Source organism: Dromiciops gliroides, chromosome 4 (genome assembly GCF_019393635.1).
Source record: "Dromiciops gliroides isolate mDroGli1 chromosome 4, mDroGli1.pri, whole genome shotgun sequence".
NCBI lineage: Eukaryota > Metazoa > Chordata > Mammalia > Microbiotheria > Microbiotheriidae > Dromiciops > Dromiciops gliroides.
The window spans coordinates 237,441,487-237,462,749 of NC_057864.1; the positions used below are offsets into that span (position 1 = coordinate 237,441,487).

The 21,263-nt window shown below is 43.6% G+C and overlaps 5 protein-coding genes across 5 annotated transcripts in view; 2 read left to right on the top strand and 3 right to left on the bottom strand.

Moving 5' to 3' along the window:
* Positions 1–13,902, bottom strand: part of LOC122754920 — a 34,489-nt gene extending 20,587 nt beyond the window's left edge. Inside the window, exons 1-6 of the mRNA XM_044003352.1 lie at positions 13,617–13,902; positions 7,166–7,617; positions 5,075–5,185; positions 3,130–3,222; positions 2,797–2,842; positions 2,288–2,690 (exon numbers count right to left, since the gene is read on the bottom strand). Of these exons, the coding sequence (XP_043859287.1) occupies positions 2,288–2,690; positions 2,797–2,842; positions 3,130–3,222; positions 5,075–5,185; positions 7,166–7,617; positions 13,617–13,902 (1,391 nt within the window). The remainder of the gene's footprint in view (positions 1–2,287; positions 2,691–2,796; positions 2,843–3,129; positions 3,223–5,074; positions 5,186–7,165; positions 7,618–13,616) is intronic.
* LOC122753312 (histone H2A type 1-D) lies at positions 1,793–2,740 on the bottom strand. The gene has a single exon (XM_044000670.1). The coding sequence runs from the start codon at positions 2,674–2,676 to the stop codon at positions 2,284–2,286; it is 393 nt and encodes a 130-aa protein (XP_043856605.1). The 5' UTR covers positions 2,677–2,740; the 3' UTR covers positions 1,793–2,283.
* Positions 13,903–17,517: 3,615 nt separating the features above from the next.
* Positions 17,518–18,233, top strand: LOC122753307 (histone H1.2-like). Its single transcript, XM_044000665.1, has one exon. It carries the CDS (start codon positions 17,518–17,520, stop codon positions 18,178–18,180), a length of 663 nt encoding a protein of 220 aa, XP_043856600.1. The 3' UTR covers positions 18,181–18,233.
* A 767-nt stretch (positions 18,234–19,000) lies between these two features.
* On the bottom strand, positions 19,001–19,985 carry LOC122753310 (histone H2A type 1-like). Its single transcript, XM_044000669.1, has one exon. It carries the CDS (start codon positions 19,747–19,749, stop codon positions 19,357–19,359), a length of 393 nt encoding a protein of 130 aa, XP_043856604.1. The 5' UTR covers positions 19,750–19,985; the 3' UTR covers positions 19,001–19,356.
* A 100-nt stretch (positions 19,986–20,085) lies between these two features.
* LOC122753315 (histone H2B type 2-E) lies at positions 20,086–20,516 on the top strand. Its single transcript, XM_044000674.1, has one exon. It carries the CDS (start codon positions 20,099–20,101, stop codon positions 20,477–20,479), a length of 381 nt encoding a protein of 126 aa, XP_043856609.1. The 5' UTR covers positions 20,086–20,098; the 3' UTR covers positions 20,480–20,516.
* The last annotated feature ends 747 nt before the right edge of the window (positions 20,517–21,263 follow it).

Sequence of the window (21,263 nt, forward strand, 5' to 3'; positions counted from 1 at the left end):
ATCCAGGGCCGGTGCTTTATCTACTGTGCTACCTAGCTGCCCTGGCCCCCCGGGGGGCCCCCCCTCCCTCCCCCCATATGAATTTTTAACAAAATAAATGATATTTTTTCCTCAAGTTCCTACAGTTGTATATGAGAAAGCTTAATCCGGCATCATTGTAAAAGAGATGGGAGAAAGGAGTAAAATAGGAGGAGAAGAAATTAGTTCTTTTGTTCAGGCAGGATAAAATGTTGGCTTTGATCTGATGGAAAGAGGGAAATGTATGCCAGAGATATTCTAGTGGTTGAATTGGCAGGACTTGTGCTGATGAAATCGTATGAATTTAGGATGCCTATCAGAAATCTAGTTCAATAGGCAATTAGACATTTAAAATTGGAGGTAAGAAAAGAAGTTAGGACTGGATAAATAGATCTGGAAGTCATCTGCATAGAAAAAAATGGATTCCTTGGGGAGCTGATGAGCTCAACAAGCAAAATAGAACCAGGAGTCTTCTTGGGTGACACCTGGGGTTATGAGGTATGACCTGGATGAAGATTCATTGAAAGAGATTGAAAAGGAGCTGACAGTTTGGAGAAGGAAGAGAGTTTCAATAGTGTTACAGGCTGAAGAAAGGTCAAGTAGGAATAAGAAAAGGTTATTAAATAATTGGTAACTTTGAAGAGAGCAATTTCAGTTGAATGATGAGGCAGGGAGTCAGACTTCAGAGAGATGAGAGGACAGGAAGTGGAGGCACTAATTGTAGATGGTCCTCTCAAAGGGAGAGAGATATAGGTAGATGGCTAGTACGAAGTGACAGATCAAGAGTACTTTTCTGAGAATGGAAGAGACAGACATATTTTGGGGCAACAGGAAAGTAGACAGTAGACAGGGAGAGATTGAAGATTAGTAGGTAGAGGTGGTGGTAGTGGTAGTATTAAGCATTTCTCTATCATCATGATCACACAATCATTAAATGTCAGGAGAAAGTCTAAAATCTGTGTCCTTCGACTCTAGATCTAATACAATTGTCACTGTAGCATGATAATTTTCAAGAGAAAGGAAAAAAAGCCTCGTATATAAAAGTTTTTTTCTTCCAGAAAAAAGATAAATACTGTCCTTCTTGGAACCTTACTACATGTTGTGAAATATTTAATTAAGAAGACACACGAATGAGAAAATCTTTAGAGGATGTTTATTGCAAATATTTAGGGACAAAGTGCTTGTGCTCTGAGTCCCTGATTCCAGTGCAGTAGTGTGCTGAGAGCAGCTTGACTAAGAGCTAGTGTCAATCAATTGACGATGGGCCAAAGATGTTTGAACATATCAAAGTCAAGGTGTCTACTTCTCATGCACACTAAGTGCAGATTTCAGGATCTCTCTGATGTAGCCCATCTATCCACAATAAATATTTATTAAGCAGCTACTTGTAAAGAATACTATGAAATCTACTGCTGTAATTATAGAATATATAAGAAACATTTGCCTTCTAGCAAAAAATCTTCAAACTCTACTTTTGTGGGCATACAAGATTTAGGTCGAAGGGGCCTCTTAGAATCAGAATTGTAGAAACTGGTGAACTGAAAACAAAGTTACTTACCCAAAGTGATATAATTTGCTCGATAGACTAGGATCAAAACTTTGCTTCTTTTAGGAGATAGAGACAGATTTTTTCATTTCATGATAGCCCCTCCCCTCCCCCCGCCCTAACCCACAGGACAGGATAGTTAGTACCTGACACAATTTAATAGAAAACCCAAGACATTGCTTTTTTTTTTTTTGGTGAGGCAATTGGGTTTAAGTGACTTGCCCAGTTAGTAAGTGTTAAGTGTCTGAAGCTGTATTTGAACTCAGGTCGTCCTGAATCCAGGGCCAGGCAAGTGCTCTATCCACTGCGCCACCTAGCTGCCCCGGCATTGAATCTCAATCAAATGCAACTGACTTATGAGTAAATAGGTCACTCCCATGCTTTGCTAATGTGCCCCCATTAGGGGACAGCTAGGTGGCGCAGTTTGACACTACCTGTGTGACCCTGAGCAAGTCACTTATCTCTCATTGCCCCGCAAAAAAAAAGTGCCCCCATTAGGGTTATGGATAGTCGACCACGCATGATGCAAACTCGACAATATCCCTTCTAACTCCCTTTTTTCTAAGGCTTCTCCTGCGTTAAAAAAGCAACTATTTAATTTTGCCCAAGGCAAATAAAGCGTACACAAGCTCCCTTTTGTTTATATGAGGGGCTCTGAAAAGAGCCTTTGGGTTCAAAATGACGATTTCTACAGATCTCTGCAGTAGGATCTGGCAGCTTTACTTGCCCTTAGCTTTGTGGTGGCTCTCGGTCTTCTTTGGCAGCAGCACGGCCTGGATATTCGGGAGCACTCCGCCCTGGGCGATAGTGACTTTTCCCAGCAGTTTGTTGAGCTCCTCATCGTTGCGGATGGCCAGCTGAAGATGCCGCGGGATGATACGCGTTTTCTTATTGTCGCGGGCAGCATTCCCAGCTAGCTCCAAGATTTCAGCGGTGAGATACTCCAGCACGGCAGCCAGATAAACCGGTGCTCCGGCTCCGACCCGCTCAGAATAATTCCCTTTGCGAAGAAGACGATGCACACGGCCAACGGGGAACTGAAGACCTGCTCGAGAGGAGCGAGTCTTAGCCTTGGCACGAGCTTTACCTCCCTGCTTTCCGCGGCCAGACATGATTGAAGAACAATCTGCGTAAGACGAACCTCCACAAAAGCAAAACCAAAAAGCTCAAATGTCAGCTCTCTCTCGCCAGAAGAGATGTTATGTTAGCCATGGCGCAGCAGCTTCTTATACCTTCAGGAGGTAGAGTAAACGACGCGTTCTGATTGGCCGCAAACATCTTTTGATGAACAAACCAATTGAAAAGCACGGCTAGCATCTATTCATTTACATAGCCCTTCCCACTTGCGTAGAGTTGTTTTATTTCATCCAATTAAACATCACACTTTCACAAACCCTTATTTGAATAGACTCAGGACCAATATGTGTGCCTTTAATTTTTTAAAGTAGAGGGCGGGAAGAAAGCTGTCTAGAACAAACCCTGAGAAAAAAGAGACGTAAATGAAATAAAGGACGTTATTTTTCCTACATGTTCCGAAACTGTAGCACTCATTGTCTTAGTCGAACAAATTGGTCAGAGCCTGAACGGGTCGTGTCTTGTCGCTTCGCGGCGGCTGCTTTCATCCTGCCTGGCCCCATTACAAAAATTTCCGTCGCATCCTGAAAAGGGCAAAGAACCTTAGCTGCCTATAAATGCTTTCTGTGTTTAGGGCTTCCAGGTTGTCACAAAAAATTCAGTTCCCAGTAAACCTCATATACCCCTTCGCACAATGGTTTCTGTAAAAGCCATCCTAATTTTCAAAGTAAGGACTTAGTCTCTTAAAACAACAACAATAAAAATAATAGCTGGGTGATCTGTGTATCTGTGGGCAAGAAAAGCTTTTCCGTTTCTGGGTTCTCATCTTTTGTATTAGCGATATTTTTTTCTTAACGAAAGAAAATTAACGTAGTGTAGTGGAAGATCTGGGCCTTTGAGTCAGAGGACATGAGTATTCTTTATTTCTTGCATCATCTAGCACAAGTCACTAATTTTGGACCTCAGTTTCTCATGTAAAATGAAGGGGCGTTTTACATTACTTCATATGTATAACAATATTGAATTCTTTTAGTTCTTAAGGCGGGTGGGGAGGGAGGGAGGGAGGGAGAGAACACAAAGTTTTAAAAATGGACTTTAAAACATTTTTACATGTAAATGGGGAAAAATAAAATTCGAAATAAGTAAAATGAAGGGGCTTGGTTTGGCCTATTTGCCACCTGAGGTTCCTTAGTGGTTTATGAAATCTTTTCCAGTGCCTCCTTCAATTTAAAAAGTCTTGAAGTGAAGATTAGAGGCAGTGCAGTTGGCGTTTAGCAAGACCTCTTTGATTCTGCCCTTTTGAACATCTTGAGTTTCTGCTTTTGCTGCATTGGCTTGTATATTTGTTCCTAAACTTTCCTGTTTATCTGAAAGGAATTTTAATTGTCTCTTCTTCTCTAGTCTGGGAAAGTATCATTATTATTATTAATAAAATAATCATGATAATAATAGTAACAGATCAACTAATTAATTGATGTAGCACATACTGTGTGTCAGGAACTAAGTGCTTTACAATGAATTAATTTGGTCTTCACAACAACCCTGGGAGGTAAGTATTATTAAATTGAGGTAAAGTAACTTGCTAAGGGTCACACAGCAAGTATCTGATGCTGCATTTAACTCAGGTCTTTCTGACTCCAGGCCCTGCCATAGTGCCACCCAGCTGCTCTAGATAGCTGTGGCTATGTTGCCCCTTTTTGAATGATCTCATGGTTTCTCTAAAGGCTTTATTATTCCAAAGGATTTCTTAGAAGAGAAGATTGAAAGGGGGATGTCATTCGATTTTATTATTCCCAGACCTTAACATTTTAATTCAGTATTTCTCAGATCTAGGCTGTGGATTATTATTGAAAAATGTAAATCTTATTAAATAATCTGTAGCCAAATAAAATCACGAACCCCTATCTGATAGTATTTTTTTTTTTTTTGGCAGGACAGTGAAGGTTAAGTGACTTGCCCAAGGGTCATACAGCTAGTGTCAAGTGTCTGAGGTTGAATTTGAACTCAGGTCCTCCTGAATCCAGGGCCCAGGACTTTATCTACTGTGCCACCTAGCTGCCCCCCTGATAGTCATTTTAAATTAAATATTAATTCCAGGGGGATAGGTGACAGGTAGTATATGCTGAACAGGGGAAGAGAGTTAAATAAATAGGGGTTCCCTGTGTGAATAGCACATTCATCTCTCTTTATTCATTTGTAAAATTAGGGGTTTGATTAGATGACCCGTAGATTTTTTTTATCAACTCTAAATATTATGATTCTCAGGAAACAGTTAATACTTGGGGAACTGATTCATCTAATGGTGTAGCTACTGAACACTAAGGAAATTTTATACCAGGTCGCCTGCATTCTTCTCTAGATTACTAATGATTAATATATTTAAAGATGCCTATGATCTGCTTACCTTAGGTTGGTGCATTTGTAAAGAACTCTAACCTTATTCCTGTGTATAAAACACTGTAAGCCACACTTTGGAGCCACTAATATCAGTCTGAAGTCCTGGCTCAGTTGATAAACTTGGTTGGATTCCATAATCTGTGGTACATTCTGAATTTGGACAAAAAGTGTCATAGAGACTTAGAGTAGGATGTTATCTCAAAGGCATGTAATTAAATCTTATTTTACAAATGAAAACCTGAGGCCCATAGAAATTAAATGAATTCCATTGAATTATAGAACTTTAAGAAGTCACACCTCAAACGCAGATGCAGTCATCCAAACTCTGCTTGAAACCGTTAATAAGGGGGAATACTCTACTTCTCAAGGGAGCAGATTCCATTTTGAGTGCATTCTAGTTTTGGGAGAAGCTTTTCATTGCATCAAGCCAAAATTTGCTTATTTACAAATTTCATTCATACAAGCAGGGATACCTACTTTTTCTCGCAGGGGAAAAATAAAGTGTGTTCCTGGTTCCATATGACAGTCTTTCTAGTACTCAAAGACAGCTAAATCTACTTGAATCCTCTCCAGGATAAATATCTCCCTTTCCTACATCCATAGCCTTATATAATATTATATAATATGAACTCGAGGCCTCCTCTCCTCTCCTGTCCTCTCCTCTCCTTTCCTTCTTTCCTCCCTCCCTCTCTCTTTCCCTCTCTCCCCCCCATATTCCCGTTATCCTCTAGAGCATGGGATAAAGGAGAGAGGCAATGGTGTCCTGCAGATCAATGCAATGATCAATCGTGATTCTGGAGGACTGATAATAGTGATTGTAATACTGCCTGACAGAGTGGTTATGGACTAATATGCAGAAAAAGGCATGAATTTTAAAAGATGGCACATACATACATACATACATAGCTAGACTATGTTTAAAGGCTTTTGTTTTTTTTTTCAGTGGAGGAGATAGAAAAAATGCTTAATAAAAATTTAAAATATCATGTTATAGACAAATTGCTAATATGTAGTGGCAGAGCAATTTTACATGTTGAGAATACTTTTTCCTGATATTGCAGGTTTGTATTTTTAAAATCCTTTTACTTAGCTTTGAATTCACTATAACTCATAACTTTTTCAGATAAACTGCTGCCCAACTTGCCTCTCCCAAGACGCTCATGTGACTCATTAACTCAGTGAATCTTAATTTTACTTTATACTATTTATGTTAAAACTTTTGCCTAATGTTCTAGAGGGCAACTAAGTGGCACAATGGATAGAGTACTAGGCTTGGAGTCAGGAAGATTATCTTCCCGAGTTCAAATCTGGCTTCAGGCACTTAATAGTGTGACCTAGGGCAAGTCATTTATCCCCCTTTGCCTCAGTTTCCTCATCTCATCTGTAAAATAAGCTGGAGAAGGAAATGACAACCCACTCCAGTATCTTTTGCCAAGGCAACCTCAAATAGGGTTTTGGATAGCTGACCCAACTGAACAACATTCTGGATTCGATCAGTGTTGTCATACACTGACATATCCTCACTATTTTTTTAAATTCTTAATAACCTGATTAATATTTGTAAACATAAGCTGCATTTCTATTTCTTAAACTCAAAATTGATGTACATTTTTACCCTAAGTATAATTCAGAACATCTACAATACAATATTTTACCTCTTCTATAAGAATCAGAAACTTAAACAATTGCCAAGGTTAAGAAATCTTATTAGAGTTCATATAATTTGCTTAATTATAACTTGTCACATGCAGAAATCATATAAGCAAAGCCCTACGTTTTGCTGTTAAGCACCTTGAACCTTGATGGGGTTTATATTAAGGATGCTATAGAGAAAATATGGCAGAAATAACTTTTAAAAAACACCTAATGATCTTAAGGCAATAAAGATCACAAACTTAAATCATCCTCTCTCCCTCGGCCCCTATTATCTGCCTAGTTCTGTTAATTCTACCTTATGAAGCTCCCCACTTGGTCGCTTCGGACTTCGCTCCAGCCCAAGACTCAATGTGCCACTTTTCCTCAGAAGCCTAGTTTAAAAAAAATGTTACAGCATTTTTGGGAATGAAGTAGGCGGCTCTGAAAAGAGCCTTTTTAAAGTTTTGGATATGGGATTCGCACTGTAAATTAAGCTCTCTCCCCGCGGATGCGGCGGGCCAGCTGGATGTCCTTGGGCATAATGGTCACCCGCTTGGCGTGGATGGCGCACAAGTTGGTGTCCTCAAAGAGCCCCACGAGGTAGGCTTCGCTGGCTTCCTGCAAAGCCATCACGGCCGAGCTCTGGAAGCGCAGATCAGTCTTGAAGTCCTGCGCGATCTCTCGCACCAGCCGCTGGAAGGGCAGCTTCCGGATCAGCAGCTCGGTCGATTTCTGGTAGCGGCGGATCTCTCGCAGTGCCACGGTGCCGGGACGGTAGCGGTGAGGCTTCTTCACGCCACCGGTAGCAGGAGCACTTTTACGAGCTGCTTTGGTAGCTAGCTGTTTCCGAGGTGCTTTTCCTCCAGTAGACTTCCGAGCAGTTTGCTTAGTACGAGCCATGACAAAGAAAAGCGGGCGTGTGACTGCAGACGAGTAAAGACGCAGCCCTTTTTGCTGCTTATTTATAGAGCCAAAAGCAATCTGATTGGATAATTCAACATTGCCGGTACCAGATTGAAGTAAATCGTCAATTTAATTGGATACTTATTCTCTCCTCCCCTTTTAACCAGAACCTATTAGGATTGTCTTTATCTTTACGTTTTTTTTTCCCGCCTTCCTATCTCCCTACTGAACATCCTCTTGCGTATGGAGATCATTATGTTTTATCTGTATGACATTTCAATACAGTTGGTGTTTTTCCAGTTTCAGACTAGAAAATTGTAAGATAGAGAACTCTTGCATGAAAAAGTCCGCGCTGGAGAATGAATAAGGATTATTTCCTTATTAGACCGTAAGATGGCGTTCCATTGCTTGCCTCCAGATGCTGCTGCAGGACTCTTCTCTCCCCTCACCCAATTTTCCATGACCAGATTAAAATGATACGTGATAAAATATTTATATATACATCATATGATTACTTGTATGCTAAAGTTAGATATATTAGTACACTGTCTTAATATTTCATTAACATGATTATAATATTTATATAATTAACATAATATAAATTATATGACAAGTATATACATAAATTATTATTTGCATAATTTTAATCTGGCCATGGAAAATTGGGCGAGGGGAGTGAAAGATTTTCCTAATTTGGGTGTGGTTTGCTGGGTAAGGCAAAGATACAATAGGAAAGTACATAAAAGAAAAGAGTCTTGGAGCAGACTGGATAGATATTTAGCCATCTTAAAGGGATCAACCTATTAATTTACTTGGTCAATAAATGTTTTTTTACCTATATAATGAGTCATGGCTCATTTCTAATGAGCATTTCTAATGCTCTGGAGCAACATAAAGGAATTTTTACTGACAGAGAAACTACAATATGATGGAAATGGTAACCTACAGCAAAAATTAGAATGAAGGGTTTTTGTATACAGCATACATATGCACTACCTATGATAAGGGTTATAAAAGAGAAAGGAAATTCAAAAGGGAGTGTATGGCATAAGGTTCTAGGAGTTCACGAGAAGAAGCCTAATAAAGATGACAGTAATAGCTAACATTTCTATAGAGCTTGCTATAATTGTTCAAAGGAAATCCTAGACAGGCTCTAAACAGGTTTTGTCTTCTGTAATTGGAGACCAGATTGATCTTAGAATTTTTCCTCATCATCGTTGTTGTGGTCATTGTTATCATCATTATTGCCATCTAATGATGGTTTTTGTGATGGCTCTCAATATTTTTGGGCAAGAGAATAACCATCATGTTATTACAGATATCAAACTAAACATTGATGATGTGGCCTAGCAGTTTGTTGGATGAAATACTTGCCTTGACCACTGTAGTTCCAGGGATTTTATTCTCCTAAACCTAGTTATCAGCTAGTTCTAAGTCCTTATAACCAGGTACTCTAGTATTCCAACCAGGTTCACATTCACTCTGATCCTGACCTACACAGAGCCATTGCCCTAGGAAAGCATATCACAGAAACCAGGCCCAAGACGTACATACAAACCTTCCTGAGAGGAACAGACTTGGCCATGACACAGGCTTTGCTGGCCTACTTTCCTGAATGTAAGAAAGTGAGCAATAGAGGTATCTTAGGAAAACTGACATTTAGTGGAATTAGGAATCCATTATGCAATCTTATAAGTGAATTTTTGGATTCTTTACAAATTATTTTTATTTTCTTACCAAATAGACAGTAGTTAATTTTACATTTAAAATGAGGATTTGCCCTATTTTCTCCAATAGAACAGCAGGGATTTCTTAAATTTCTCTGTGAATACAAGGAATACAAATAGCTTAGATGTAGCCAATCAAATTTAATTTTTACCCTTTTTAGTACTGAAGGATGCCTAACTGAACAGTCTGTCCTTAAACAAAACTTCAGTTCTAATTAGGCAATTGGCTGAAGTCCAGATGGATGGAAAGAAACTTAAATTCAGGTAAAGGAGTGACCACAGAGCAGAAGCAAGGTGCAAGCATTTTGTCCCAGGCAATATGCCATAGGTTCCTAGAGAAAAGTCAATCAAAGAGGGTATGCTGGTTCACTCCATGAGGGGTAACCCCTTCTCATGAAAATGACAATAAATGAGCCTTTGACACATCACCAACACTGAGTTCCCGAAGTTATTGGAGTGATATTTCTTACAATTGGAGGCCCCAGCAAGATTTTATGAAATTATGATATGAAAGGAGCCTTTTGGGCCTCCAAGTCTCAGCAGTGTTTCACCAGGACACCTTGCTCAACTATTTTCAGTGGTTGAGTGGAGGGCAGAGGCTGGGTGGTTCCAGAGAAGGAATTCCAGCAGTTGGAGATGTAGAACAAACTCAGATGGATCAGCTCATTTTAATATGGACCACCCTCAGGTCACATCAACCAATGGAACTGAATGATTCTAGCCATTAGCTTTGAGCAGTGTGTAAGAGCCACCAGTATTGGAAGAGAAAAAGGACTGAGGCCATGAGGTGAATGCTATTTTTGGTGGCACACTAGAACATAAGTGTTTGCCTGTGTTTCATCTGCATGACTTCACTACACCTTGCTTCTGAACACGCAACATGCGTACTTTGCACTGCGGATGCCATCTTGCCAAAAAACTGCCAGAAACACCTCAGATTTGAGACTGTTGTATGTTATGAACTGAAGTGTTTTTACTGTACATACAAAGTTTTCTGCTCTTATAGAAACAAAGTAGTTTAATTCCAGAATTAAACCAAAAAAAAAAAAAAAGAGGGTGTGCTGAGTGTCTATCTGTCAGTCACTGAGCAGGGCCCTGGGAATACAAAGTGAGAGAATTCCAGTTTTAGGGGATACTCTGCTCATGGTTGATGTAGTGCCTTTGCTCTAAGTGCTCTTTGTATGTCATCTGGATTGTTAGTAAAGAATCCAGGGAGTTTGAGATGCTCTTTTTCAATTACATGCAAACTCATTTCCATTAGATACACACTACTTTTGTAGGAGGAAACATTGTTCTTTTGGGGGGGGGGAAGGGGGAGAGGAGAGAGAAGGGACAATTGTCACATGAGGAAATAGGACATCTCACCAGGAAACTTCCATATCTAAATTTCATTGCTTTAAAATACAGGAAGCAGAGAGAAAAGGTATTGGATTGTGTTACAACCACATGGGGTCCTTTGGTTCTATTGAGGACTGGAAAACACTTTAGGTGCAACCAAAAGCAGTTCTGTTGGGTGAGTAGATTGGTTAGAGTGGCTTCCAAATATTGGGGTATAGATTTAAAAAAAAAATTTTTAAGTGAGGCAATTGGGGTTAAGTGACTTGCCCAGGGTCACACAGCTAGTAGGTGTCAAGGGTCTGAGGCCAGATTTGAACTCAGGTCCTCCTGAATCCAGGGCTGGTGCTTTATCCACTGCACCACCTAGCTGCCCCAGTATAGCTTGTTTTGTACTCAAGAATAAAAAACAAACAAAAACCAGGGGTTGGCACACTTGATAAATGTGCCATTCCAGTATAAGAAGGCCCCAGACACCTTTGAAAGTCATTTTCCTTAAGTGCAGCTTTGACCATGTCACTCAACTGCAATGGCTCCTGTTGGTTGGAGAATAAAATATAAATTCTTTAGCTTTGAAAGCTCTTCACTCTATGGTCCTATATTTAGCCTAATATGTATTCAACAAATGCTTGCTAATTGTTCATTTGAATGCATCAGTCCTGAATATACCAGATAAGAATGTACTTAACAGTGGGTACAATTCCTTTGGTGCTCATTGTTTCTACCCACCTATTCATCAGCCACTGTTAAAACAAATAAAAGGAGTATCTCTGTATTGTTTTAGTGATCAGATAGATTAGAACCATTTTTATTAGAAAATACAGAATTGTGAAAACAGCATTAGAAAAACATTCTAACAGCTTTTTGGAAGGCAGATGGAAGAGAAATCCTTTTCCCTAGATAATTATCCCAGTTTTGACACATGGAGTCTTGTGACACACTTTGACACAAGTGGGTGAACTCTTGTGGAAATTCTTTTGGAAAGTTCTAGAAATTACTTAATTGTGTAGTGTTTTACATCAAAGATGCAGCTTTGCTACTTTTTTTTTTTTGATGAGGCAATTGGGGTTAAGCCCAGGGTCACACAGCTAGCAAGTGTCAAGTGTCTAAGGTCAAATTTGAACTCAGTTCCTCCTGAATCCAGGGCCAGTGCTCTATCCACAAAGACACCTAGCTGCCTAGCTTTGCTAAATTTAAAGTTTGCATTAAAGTTGCACCATTGCTAAATGGTGTTTGTCAAGTGGAAAGGGAAAACAATTCAAAGTTACTTTTTTGTGATGTCAAATCCTCATAGTAAAATACAGAGCTTCAAAGATTTCCAGGATGGGGTAAAGAGTTGGACAGGAGCAGTAGTTTTATGAGAATTGATCAGATTTTATTTTGTGTGTATAAGATGTTAGATACTTCTGCTGTATTATGGTACAGACCAGTCTTTGCATATAGGTAATTAGATGTTTAACTGTTGGTCATGAGCTTATATGTAGAAGTCTAGGACTAAAGTACTAACCTCCTTATGTATTACTTGGTTTAAGTTTTCTATTCATTTAAGAACTTCCATAAGTTGTTTTATTCTGTTTTCTCTCTTTTTAGGGTTAGGGATCTAGTTTGAAGAAAATGCCCCATGTGACCAGAGATTTCTCAGCCAGTTTCTACAGACCTGAAACAAGGCCTCATTCCTTTTATTGACATGAGGAACCCTATTTCTTACATTCTTTGTTTCCTGATTTTCCACAGTCAGCTTAGCCTGAAGTTGTGTTTTCATTTGACTATCTATTCCTGGAAATAACTTATTCCCCTTTGGTAGCAGAAAACAGAATCCCAAAGGCCCTACTTCAGTTACCTAAGTTGTATCCTAGGTATTTTCCTAGACTATAACTCTATATTCAGTCATCTGTGGTTCAGGAAGAACCCCCAGCTTTGGATTCATGTGATTCAATCCTGGGAAAGCTTGATACTCCAAAGAAAGGTTTAGGCTTTTCTTCAACTTTCTGGTTCATTGTTCCCTGACTTGAATTTTTTCTAAAAAGTGAGGCAATTGGGGTTAAGTGACTTGCCCAGGGTCACACAGCTAGTAACTGTTAAGTGTCTGAGGCCGGATTTGAACACAGGTACTCCTGACTCCAGGGCCGGTGCTCTATCCACTGCTCCACCTAGCTGCCCCTGACTTGAATTTCTTTCAGGAAAAAAATTCTAAAGTAGACTAACAGAGTGGAAATGGAATTATCAGAGCTACTTTAAGAGAAAAAAATTCAAGATAAAAGACTATTTTCACCACAAAAAAGTTGATTAAAACAAAAACTCATATAAACCTGGCCTGACAAAAACTCAAGGCATGAAATAACACTTAATGCCTCTCATGCTATCATTGGAGTACCTTCCATCCTGGAGAATTGAGACTCTTGAATGGGTTCTTCCTCTTAAGTACATAACTGCAAACCAGTCAGGCCTGAAAAGTTCATACTCTTAGGGGTTATCTTAAAACTGCTAAAAAGAACCCACGTGGCAATGACCAGACTTCTCCAGTTGAGAGCTTTTGATTGTGGGAACTTCCCAGGCTGGGTTCTCCAACAACCCAGGGAGAATCTCAGCTTCTATGGCTGGAGTCAAATAGTGGACAGATTCAGGTTGATTTTGCTTTTTTCGAAGCATTAAGGTTTAAAGGACTTGCACAGGGTCACGCAGCTAGTGTCAAGCGTCGGAGGCCGAAGGTCTTCCTCAATCTAAGGTCGGTGCCTTAGCCACTGAACCACCAAGCGGCCCCTAAGATTTTTCGATCCTCCCTTGATACAATTACTTCGCTGACTCCCTAAGGAAAACCTAACAAAACCGAAAGCCTTAGAAAAATCCCTCGTGGGGATTAATAGCCCAAAGTGCGGCACAACTTTTTTGGGACAAGATAGGTGGCCCTAAAAAGGGCCTTTTTAGTAGGTGCTGGCAATAGCGTAGAGACCAGATTTAACCACCAAAGCCGTAGAGAGTACGGCCCTGGCGTTTCAGCGCATACACGACATCCATAGCAGTGACAGTCTTCCTCTTGGCATGCTCCGTGTAAGTGACAGCGTCCCGGATCACGTTCTCCAAAAAGACTTTAAGGACTCCGCGAGTCTCTTCATAGATGAGACCCGAGATACGCTTAACGCCGCCACGCCGAGCAAGGCGACGGATGGCGGGTTTAGTGATGCCTTGGATGTTATCCCGTAGCACCTTTCTGTGGCGCTTAGCACCGCCCTTTCCAAGTCCTTTACCTCCCTTGCCGCGTCCAGACATGATGAGAAAGAAAGAAGAGGAAGCTCTGTGTCCAACGGCCTGCAGCCACGATATATATAGAGAGCAGGCCGTCCCAATACGGACCTCTTTGAGAACAGGCAAGAGGCCAGGGGGCGGGGCAGATAGGAGGCGGGAGAGAGCCACGGGGAAAGAAGCAGTAAGCTCCGCCCTATCAGGGCTAACCTGTTGCTTGCTCTTTGATCTGAGGTAAAGGAGAACCTTAGGGCAATCTATTCAGATTTTTGATTTAATTTAATTTTACTTATTCTGTTCCAGGAGATCCTGGTCCTTCAATTCTATTTAGTTCTGAAGTCACATGTTTCCCTTTGAGTTTCTGTTTTGCGCGCTTTGTATTGCCGACCTTGAAAGATCTAACGAGTGTGTGAAAGGGGTAGGCAGATTTTTTTTCCCCCAAAGGACTTCCCCGGGCCGCTAGATGGCGCAGTGGTAAAGCACCGGCCCTGGATTCAGGGGGACCTGAGTTCACATCCGGCCTCAGACACTTGACGCTTACTAGCTGTGTGACCCTGGGCAAGTCACTTAACCCTCATTGCCCTGCAAAAAACAAAAACCAAAACAAAACAAAGGACCTTCCCAACTTTTTTTTAATGTAAGAAAGTTGTGCCCAGTCTGTAGTCATTTGATCACAACACTTAGGAATTGAGCATACAAATGAACATGAAAACAAAAACAAAGGCAATGCTTTGAGGGATGGGTTCCAATAGGTCTCTCAGATGTCAAGATTGTCATCAGCTTAACCCTTCCTCTTCTACCCCCACCCCCACCTCCATATAATCGTATCTTTCCTTTTTAAGGATGGAGAAAGACTGGGTTTGGGGGAGGTGGTAAGGCAAGGTGGTTCAGAGATGGAGGAGGGTAGCCCTTTGACCCTTCCCTCCTACCTGCCCATGCCTACTTCAAAGGGATCTACAAATTTCCCAATCCAGAGTAACACATACCATATCTGCACATTGCCCACATACATCTAATCAATTGTCAAACTTGGTCTAGTGTTCCTCTTTAACATCTCTTACAAGAGAACCACCACAATCACTCATCATGTCTCTTCCCTGCTATTGCAACAGTCTCTTGGTTTCTGCAAGTGCTTAGTTCTTTCCTTTAGGCTTTCTTCCACACAGTTGCCAAATGATTAAAAGTAAAGTCCGTGTTTGACCATAAGTAGCACTTTCCTGCTGAAAAAGATTCAGAGTCCGTAGTTTCCCATTTCAAGCTCTTTACAATCTAGGTTTAATTAATCTTTCCAGGCTGGTTATTCTCCTCATATACTCTGGGGTTCTGTGCCTCTGACCAAATTAGAGCAGTTAATAATTTCCTGACCTCCTTTAATGATGAGTTCACACCTCACAAGGTGGTCGAAGCAACAAAGGGAATTTATTTGCTGGGTCCAAGAAGGAACTGGTTGCTGTGGGTGGTGTAGGGGAGAGGAATGATGGGCACTTTGTTGGGGATACTTAGACCACTTGAGGTGAAACCCAGGCATGGTCTTATGTGGCTCTTGGGTTTTGAGAGAGATTGATTACAAAGGGTTCAAAGAAAGGATGGACAGGAGGGGGAAGTGAGCCTAGGAGGAAGGCTCACAAGAAAGAAATTCCTGAAGACACAGAGAAGCCTAATTCTGATGAGGAAAAGGGGGAATTACAAAAAAAAAAGACCCATATCTATGCATGGGGAATTCACTGATGAGTTTAGGATTAAAAAAAAAATACGGACTATGGAAACAAGAGCAAAGAAAGGCAAAAACAAATTCAAAAGATTGTCCTGGTTCTATGAATGAAAGTTAAGGGCACTAACACCTCGAAACTGGATCTGAAAAATATCCCTCAATCAAAGAATTAGTCAAACACACAATCCAGTCAATATTTAAGTGAAAGTTTTTATTAGGCACATAGAGGTATGGTGGAGAGAAGTCGAAACCTCAGTTCCTGGGGAGGAGCAGATTTATGGCATGTTCCTTTCATCAGTCAGAGCAAAGATGATGCTTTTATAAGGGATTGAAGCAGGTGGGGATATAGACTTAGGACTGAAAAGTTACAGCTGTTTGGGGAGTGAGACTGCTAGCTATTGGGGAGTGGGATACATGAAACAGTAAATATCATATTCCTGATTTAAGATTATTGTCACTACCTGGTCTTAATCACATAGCAAGCACATCTGGCCCAATTAGGCTCCTGCTATAAATTTCAAGACACCAAACTTTCTGGTTACCCATGACACATATGTTTGACTAACCACTATCTAGTTAATTAACTGCTTTGCTTTTCTAAGGAAAGATTAATCTCTAACTGACCCCAGTAAGCTGATTACTGTATTATTTCTCATGGTCAGAGTATCCTCCTCACAGCGAGAATATTCCTAACTGGACCCAGGCCTACTTGTCCCTAAAACAACAACAAAATAGGATTTATTTTTAGCAATGTTCAGAAAGAAAAGATCCAAGACCAATTCTTGGGCCACAGATACAGGGAAGAAAGATTTTCAGATTAGTTAACTACTTCTAGATTAGTTAACTGTTGGATGTCAGGATTAGGATACCAAAAGCCTAATAAGATGATAATAAGAAGTCTCACACTTGGCTTTGAAATTTTACCAATTTTACCAATAGGCGATAGAAGTCTTGACTGGACATCAGTTCCTCGGAAAAGGATCTTGGGGGTTTAAGAGCAAAGTAGCAAGCTCAAGAGGATTCAGCACTGAGATATGGAAGCCAGAATCACTGAGGTCTAAGGTACTAAGGCCACTTGTTGGGGTACGTGGAGCAGTGTGAAGTCTTGCCCTGGTACAGCGTGGATTAGGTGGCACCTGGGTTCCCTTGCAACTCCAAGATTCTGTTCTCCTAGTCTTCTCTCCGCCGCCCCCCCCCCTACCCCCCTCCCTCCGTCCCCTTCCCACCACGACCGAAATGTTGGCCTTTCTCAGGTGCTAAACCGCTTGAAATGCAAGAGACGAAACTCTGCTCCCTCAAATGAGTGGTCCAAGGCCCCTCCAAAGGCCCTGCTGTCCCTTCTTGCTGCATCTCATTCCCATGAATCCCTATGCGGAAATCGCAGGAGAGCCTGTGCTACTTCCTTCACTGAGAAACACGATTTCGATGTAAATGTGAAGAGAATCTTTTTCGTTTTGGAATGAATGAGAAGTCAGGCGTGTGTGTAACTAGGCGGCGGAGGAAAGGGCACCGGGAGCAAAAGGGCAACTCTCGAATTTGAAGGAAACACAGGGAGTTGTCTCCATCTGAGCTGAGTTTTGTGGAGAGTTGGGGGGATTGGGGAAGGCTCCGAGTGCAGTCTTTGAGGTTGCCGAGAGAAGGCGAGCGGCACACGAACCCAGAGTCTTCTCGCTTCAGGTTCGGATAGAAATAGCTCGATTGCGTGCCGGGGATTTTTGTATTTTTCCCTTTTTTTCAGGGGTAAGAAACACAACCACGAAGGAGAGTCGAGTGGCTGTAAGTGACTGAGAAGGCGGGTTGCACAGCGCACCAATCACAGCACGGCTCGCTTGTCTATATATACTCCCGGGCCCAGCGTTGTCGGCAATAGACAGTGTGGTGGTCTGTCTTTCCTCGTTTTTCTGATTTTGAGCCCGTCAGAGCGGAAAGCCATGTCTGAGACTGCGCCCGCCGCCCCGGCCGCTCCGGCCCCCGCGCCGGCCGAGAAGACTCCCGTCAAGAAGAAGGCGGCCAAGAAGCCCGCCGGCTCGGGAGGAGCCCGGCGCAAGGCTGCGGGACCCCCCGTGTCCGAGCTGATCACTAAGGCGGTGGAAGCGTCCAAGGAGCGCAGCGGCGTGTCTCTGGCCGCCCTCAAGAAGGCGCTGGCGGCCGCCGGCTACGACGTAGAGAAGAACAACAGCCGCATCAAGCTGGGGCTCAAGAGCCTGGTGAGCAAAGGCACTTTGGTGCAGACCAAAGGCACCGGCGCTTCCGGCTCCTTCAAGCTCAACAAGAAGGCCTCTGCCGGCGAGGGCAAAGCTAAGGGGAAGAAGACCGCTGCGGCCAAGGCCAAGAAGCCCGCTGGCGCTGCTGCCAAGAAGCCCAAGAAGGCGGCGGGGGCGGGAGCTGCTAAGAAGAGCGTGAAAAAGACGCCCAAGAAGCTCAAGAAGCCGGCTGCGGTGGGAGCCAAGAAGGCGACCAAGAGCCCGAAGAAGCCCAAAGCCGCCAAGCCTAAAAAAGTGGCTAAGAGCCCGGCCAAGGCCAAGCTGGTCAAGCCTAAGGGGGCTAAGCCCAAGGCGGCGAAGCCTAAGAAGGCAGCGCCAAAGAAGAAGTGAAGGGTGCTACGGAACAATTCCGCTTTTAGAAGCCTCAAAGGCTCTTTTCAGAGCCACCCCACAGTTTCAAAGAAAAGGAGCTACTGAACACGCTCTTTGTGCAGGGCTGTTACGGGGGTGGGCGGGTGGCGGTACCCAAGCTAGATGCGCTCGCGTGTGGAGTACAGGGAGGGTGTGCGCAACTTGAGCGGTAGGGGGAGTGAGTGAGTGCTTGTCACGAGAGTCCAAGCAGCAACACACTTTTAACTTAAGCTCCCCATCGCGCGGTGGGGGGGGGGGGGGCGGTAGCCTTTCGGAGCAACAGCGCGTTCGGCTGAGGGATTGTTATTAGCATTGCACTTCTGCTAGCTCCGGAGTGGTGCTGTGTGGCCAACCTTCTTCCTTACGGCCTGGAACTCAGGCACCTTGCGGGGCAATGAGGGTTAGCTAGTAAAACTGTCAAGTGCCCGAGGCTGTATTTGAACTCGGGTACTCCTGAATCCAAGGCCGGTGTGCTTTATTATCTATCCACTGCGCCACCATGAAAGTCTTGGGGGCCCCGCGCCTCATCTTTTCTCTCGTCCCGCAATGCAACTTTGTTTTGGGTTTCTCAGCCTGTCATGCCTGCGCTAGGACTTTTATTTCGAACAGACCTACTTTCTGCCCAGTCCACACACCTTCGCCCGCCCCTAAGCCCGCGACTCCCCCAAGTTCCTTATTCGAAAGGACGCCCGTTCAAATCCGGTCTCGGACACTTAACCACTTACTAGCTGTGTGACCCTGGGCAAATCACTCACCAATTTAAAAAAAAAAAAAAAAAAAAAGGGCAAAAGGACGCCCGCCCCTACTGATGTAAGTGCAGCTTCCACACTTTGGCCGGTCACTAGAGCGATCAACAGACACCTAATTAAGGACTTGGGCCACCCAGAAACCACCTTAGCTTAACATGCTTTGGTGGCACACCTACATCCATCCGGGCTTCACGGGGCGAAAGGTACAGACAAGGGTAGCTTTTCCTTCGGCCAGGGACCTTTAGAAAGTTGCAGGCGTTCTGCCCACCCAAAAAACTTGCGTTCTGGAAGCTAACACCACTGGGGAAGAAAAGTGGATGACAGACCTCGTGAACAGCTTTTTTCCTGGAAACGAGTGGGTGGCTCTGAAAAGAGCCTTTGGTGTCGGCTGTGCCGCATGAGCCCTCTACTTGCCCTTGGCTTTGTGGTGGCTCTCGGTCTTTTTGGGCAACAGCACGGCCTGAATGTTGGGCAGAACGCCGCCCTGGGCGATGGTGACTTTGCCCAGCAACTTGTTGAGCTCTTCGTCGTTGCGGATAGCCAGCTGAAGATGGCGGGGAATGATACGCGTCTTCTTGTTGTCACGGGCCGCGTTGCCAGCCAGCTCCAGGATCTCAGCCGTCAGGTACTCCAGGACAGCTGCCAAGTACACCGGTGCCCCGGCGCCCACTCGCTCCGAGTAGTTGCCTTTGCGGAGCAATCGGTGCACACGACCCACTGGGAACTGGAGACCTGCCCGAGAAGAACGAGACTTGGCCTTAGCGCGGGCTTTGCCTCCCTGCTTTCCGCGTCCAGACATGGCGAACGAAACCTACAGACTCGACGAGACCGGAGAAATGAACGGGCTTGCCCCCTTTCCAGAGGCGCAGGACCTATTATGCTATCGAGCGGTAAACTGAGCGACGCTGTCCGATTGGTTCGAAGCCGCTTTCCAGCAACCAGCCAATTGGAAAGCAGACCGGGCATCTGGTCGTTTGCATATGCTCCTCCCCATAGGGAAGCGGCTTAACACGCTTCGTCCAATCAAACGGTAGAGCTTCGCAATCCCTCATTTGAATACGCGCACTACAAGTAGAGCAGACAACTGGGACGAAGCAGTGTCTCTTCGCTTTTCTCTCGAGTTGCGGAGTTCGCTTTCTCTCTTCAGGATGCCTGAACCCGCCAAGTCCGCTCCCGCCCCGAAGAAGGGCTCCAAGAAGGCTGTGACCAAGGCGCAGAAGAAGGATGGCAAGAAGCGCAAGCGCAGCCGCAAGGAGAGCTACTCCATCTACGTGTACAAAGTGCTGAAGCAGGTCCACCCCGACACGGGCATCTCCTCCAAGGCCATGGGCATCATGAACTCCTTCGTCAACGACATCTTCGAGCGCATCGCCGGCGAGGCTTCCCGCCTGGCGCACTACAACAAGCGTTCCACCATCACGTCCCGGGAGATCCAGACGGCCGTGCGCCTGCTGCTGCCCGGCGAGCTGGCTAAGCACGCCGTGTCCGAGGGCACCAAGGCCGTCACCAAGTACACCAGCTCCAAGTAGACTGCTTGGCAGCTAGTGCCTTCCAACTACAACCCCAAGGGCTCTTTTCAGAGCCACCCACCCTCTCAAAACAAGAGCTTTAACACTGGGACTGGGTTTGTGTGCTTCTTTGTCTCTTATCTTCTGTAGACAGCAAAGATGGTGATGTACGTCACTTTTTTTCTCAGCTCCTCAGGTACATTATTTTTTACTCTAAATGATCTTACCCACTGAATCTATACGTAACCTAGACTTTTATCCCCCCCCCCCCCTTTTTTTGGCGGGGCAATGAGGCTTAAGTGATTTGCCAAGAGTCACACACTTCGTAAGTGTCAAGTCCCTGAATCCGGGTCAGGTGCGTTATCCACTGCGCCACCTAGATGCCCCCAATAACATAGATTTAATAGACTGTTAATTGAATTTAGAGCTAACTTTTCCTAGAGAAGGGTGCACTCATAATCAGACTAAGAATTGTCAGAGTGTCACAACTTCGTAAAATTAGGTTTATTAAAAGAGAAATGAACATACATGTGGAACTCAAAGGGTTAACAATGTGTATGGAGCAAACTGCCTCAGTTTACCCAAATAACTCGAGGAGACCACCAAGTCAAGCAGAGACAGATTTATTACATCCTCATGAGGACGGGCAAAACCCAATTACACATTGAAGTCTTGCAAAGATATGCCCAATCCTCTAGGTTTTTATAGTAATCTTGAAAAGGACTGTCCCCACGTACACCTAGGGTGGATGAGCTCACAATCTAACATCCAATCCTGTCTCACCCAGGGTGCGTATGGAGACATG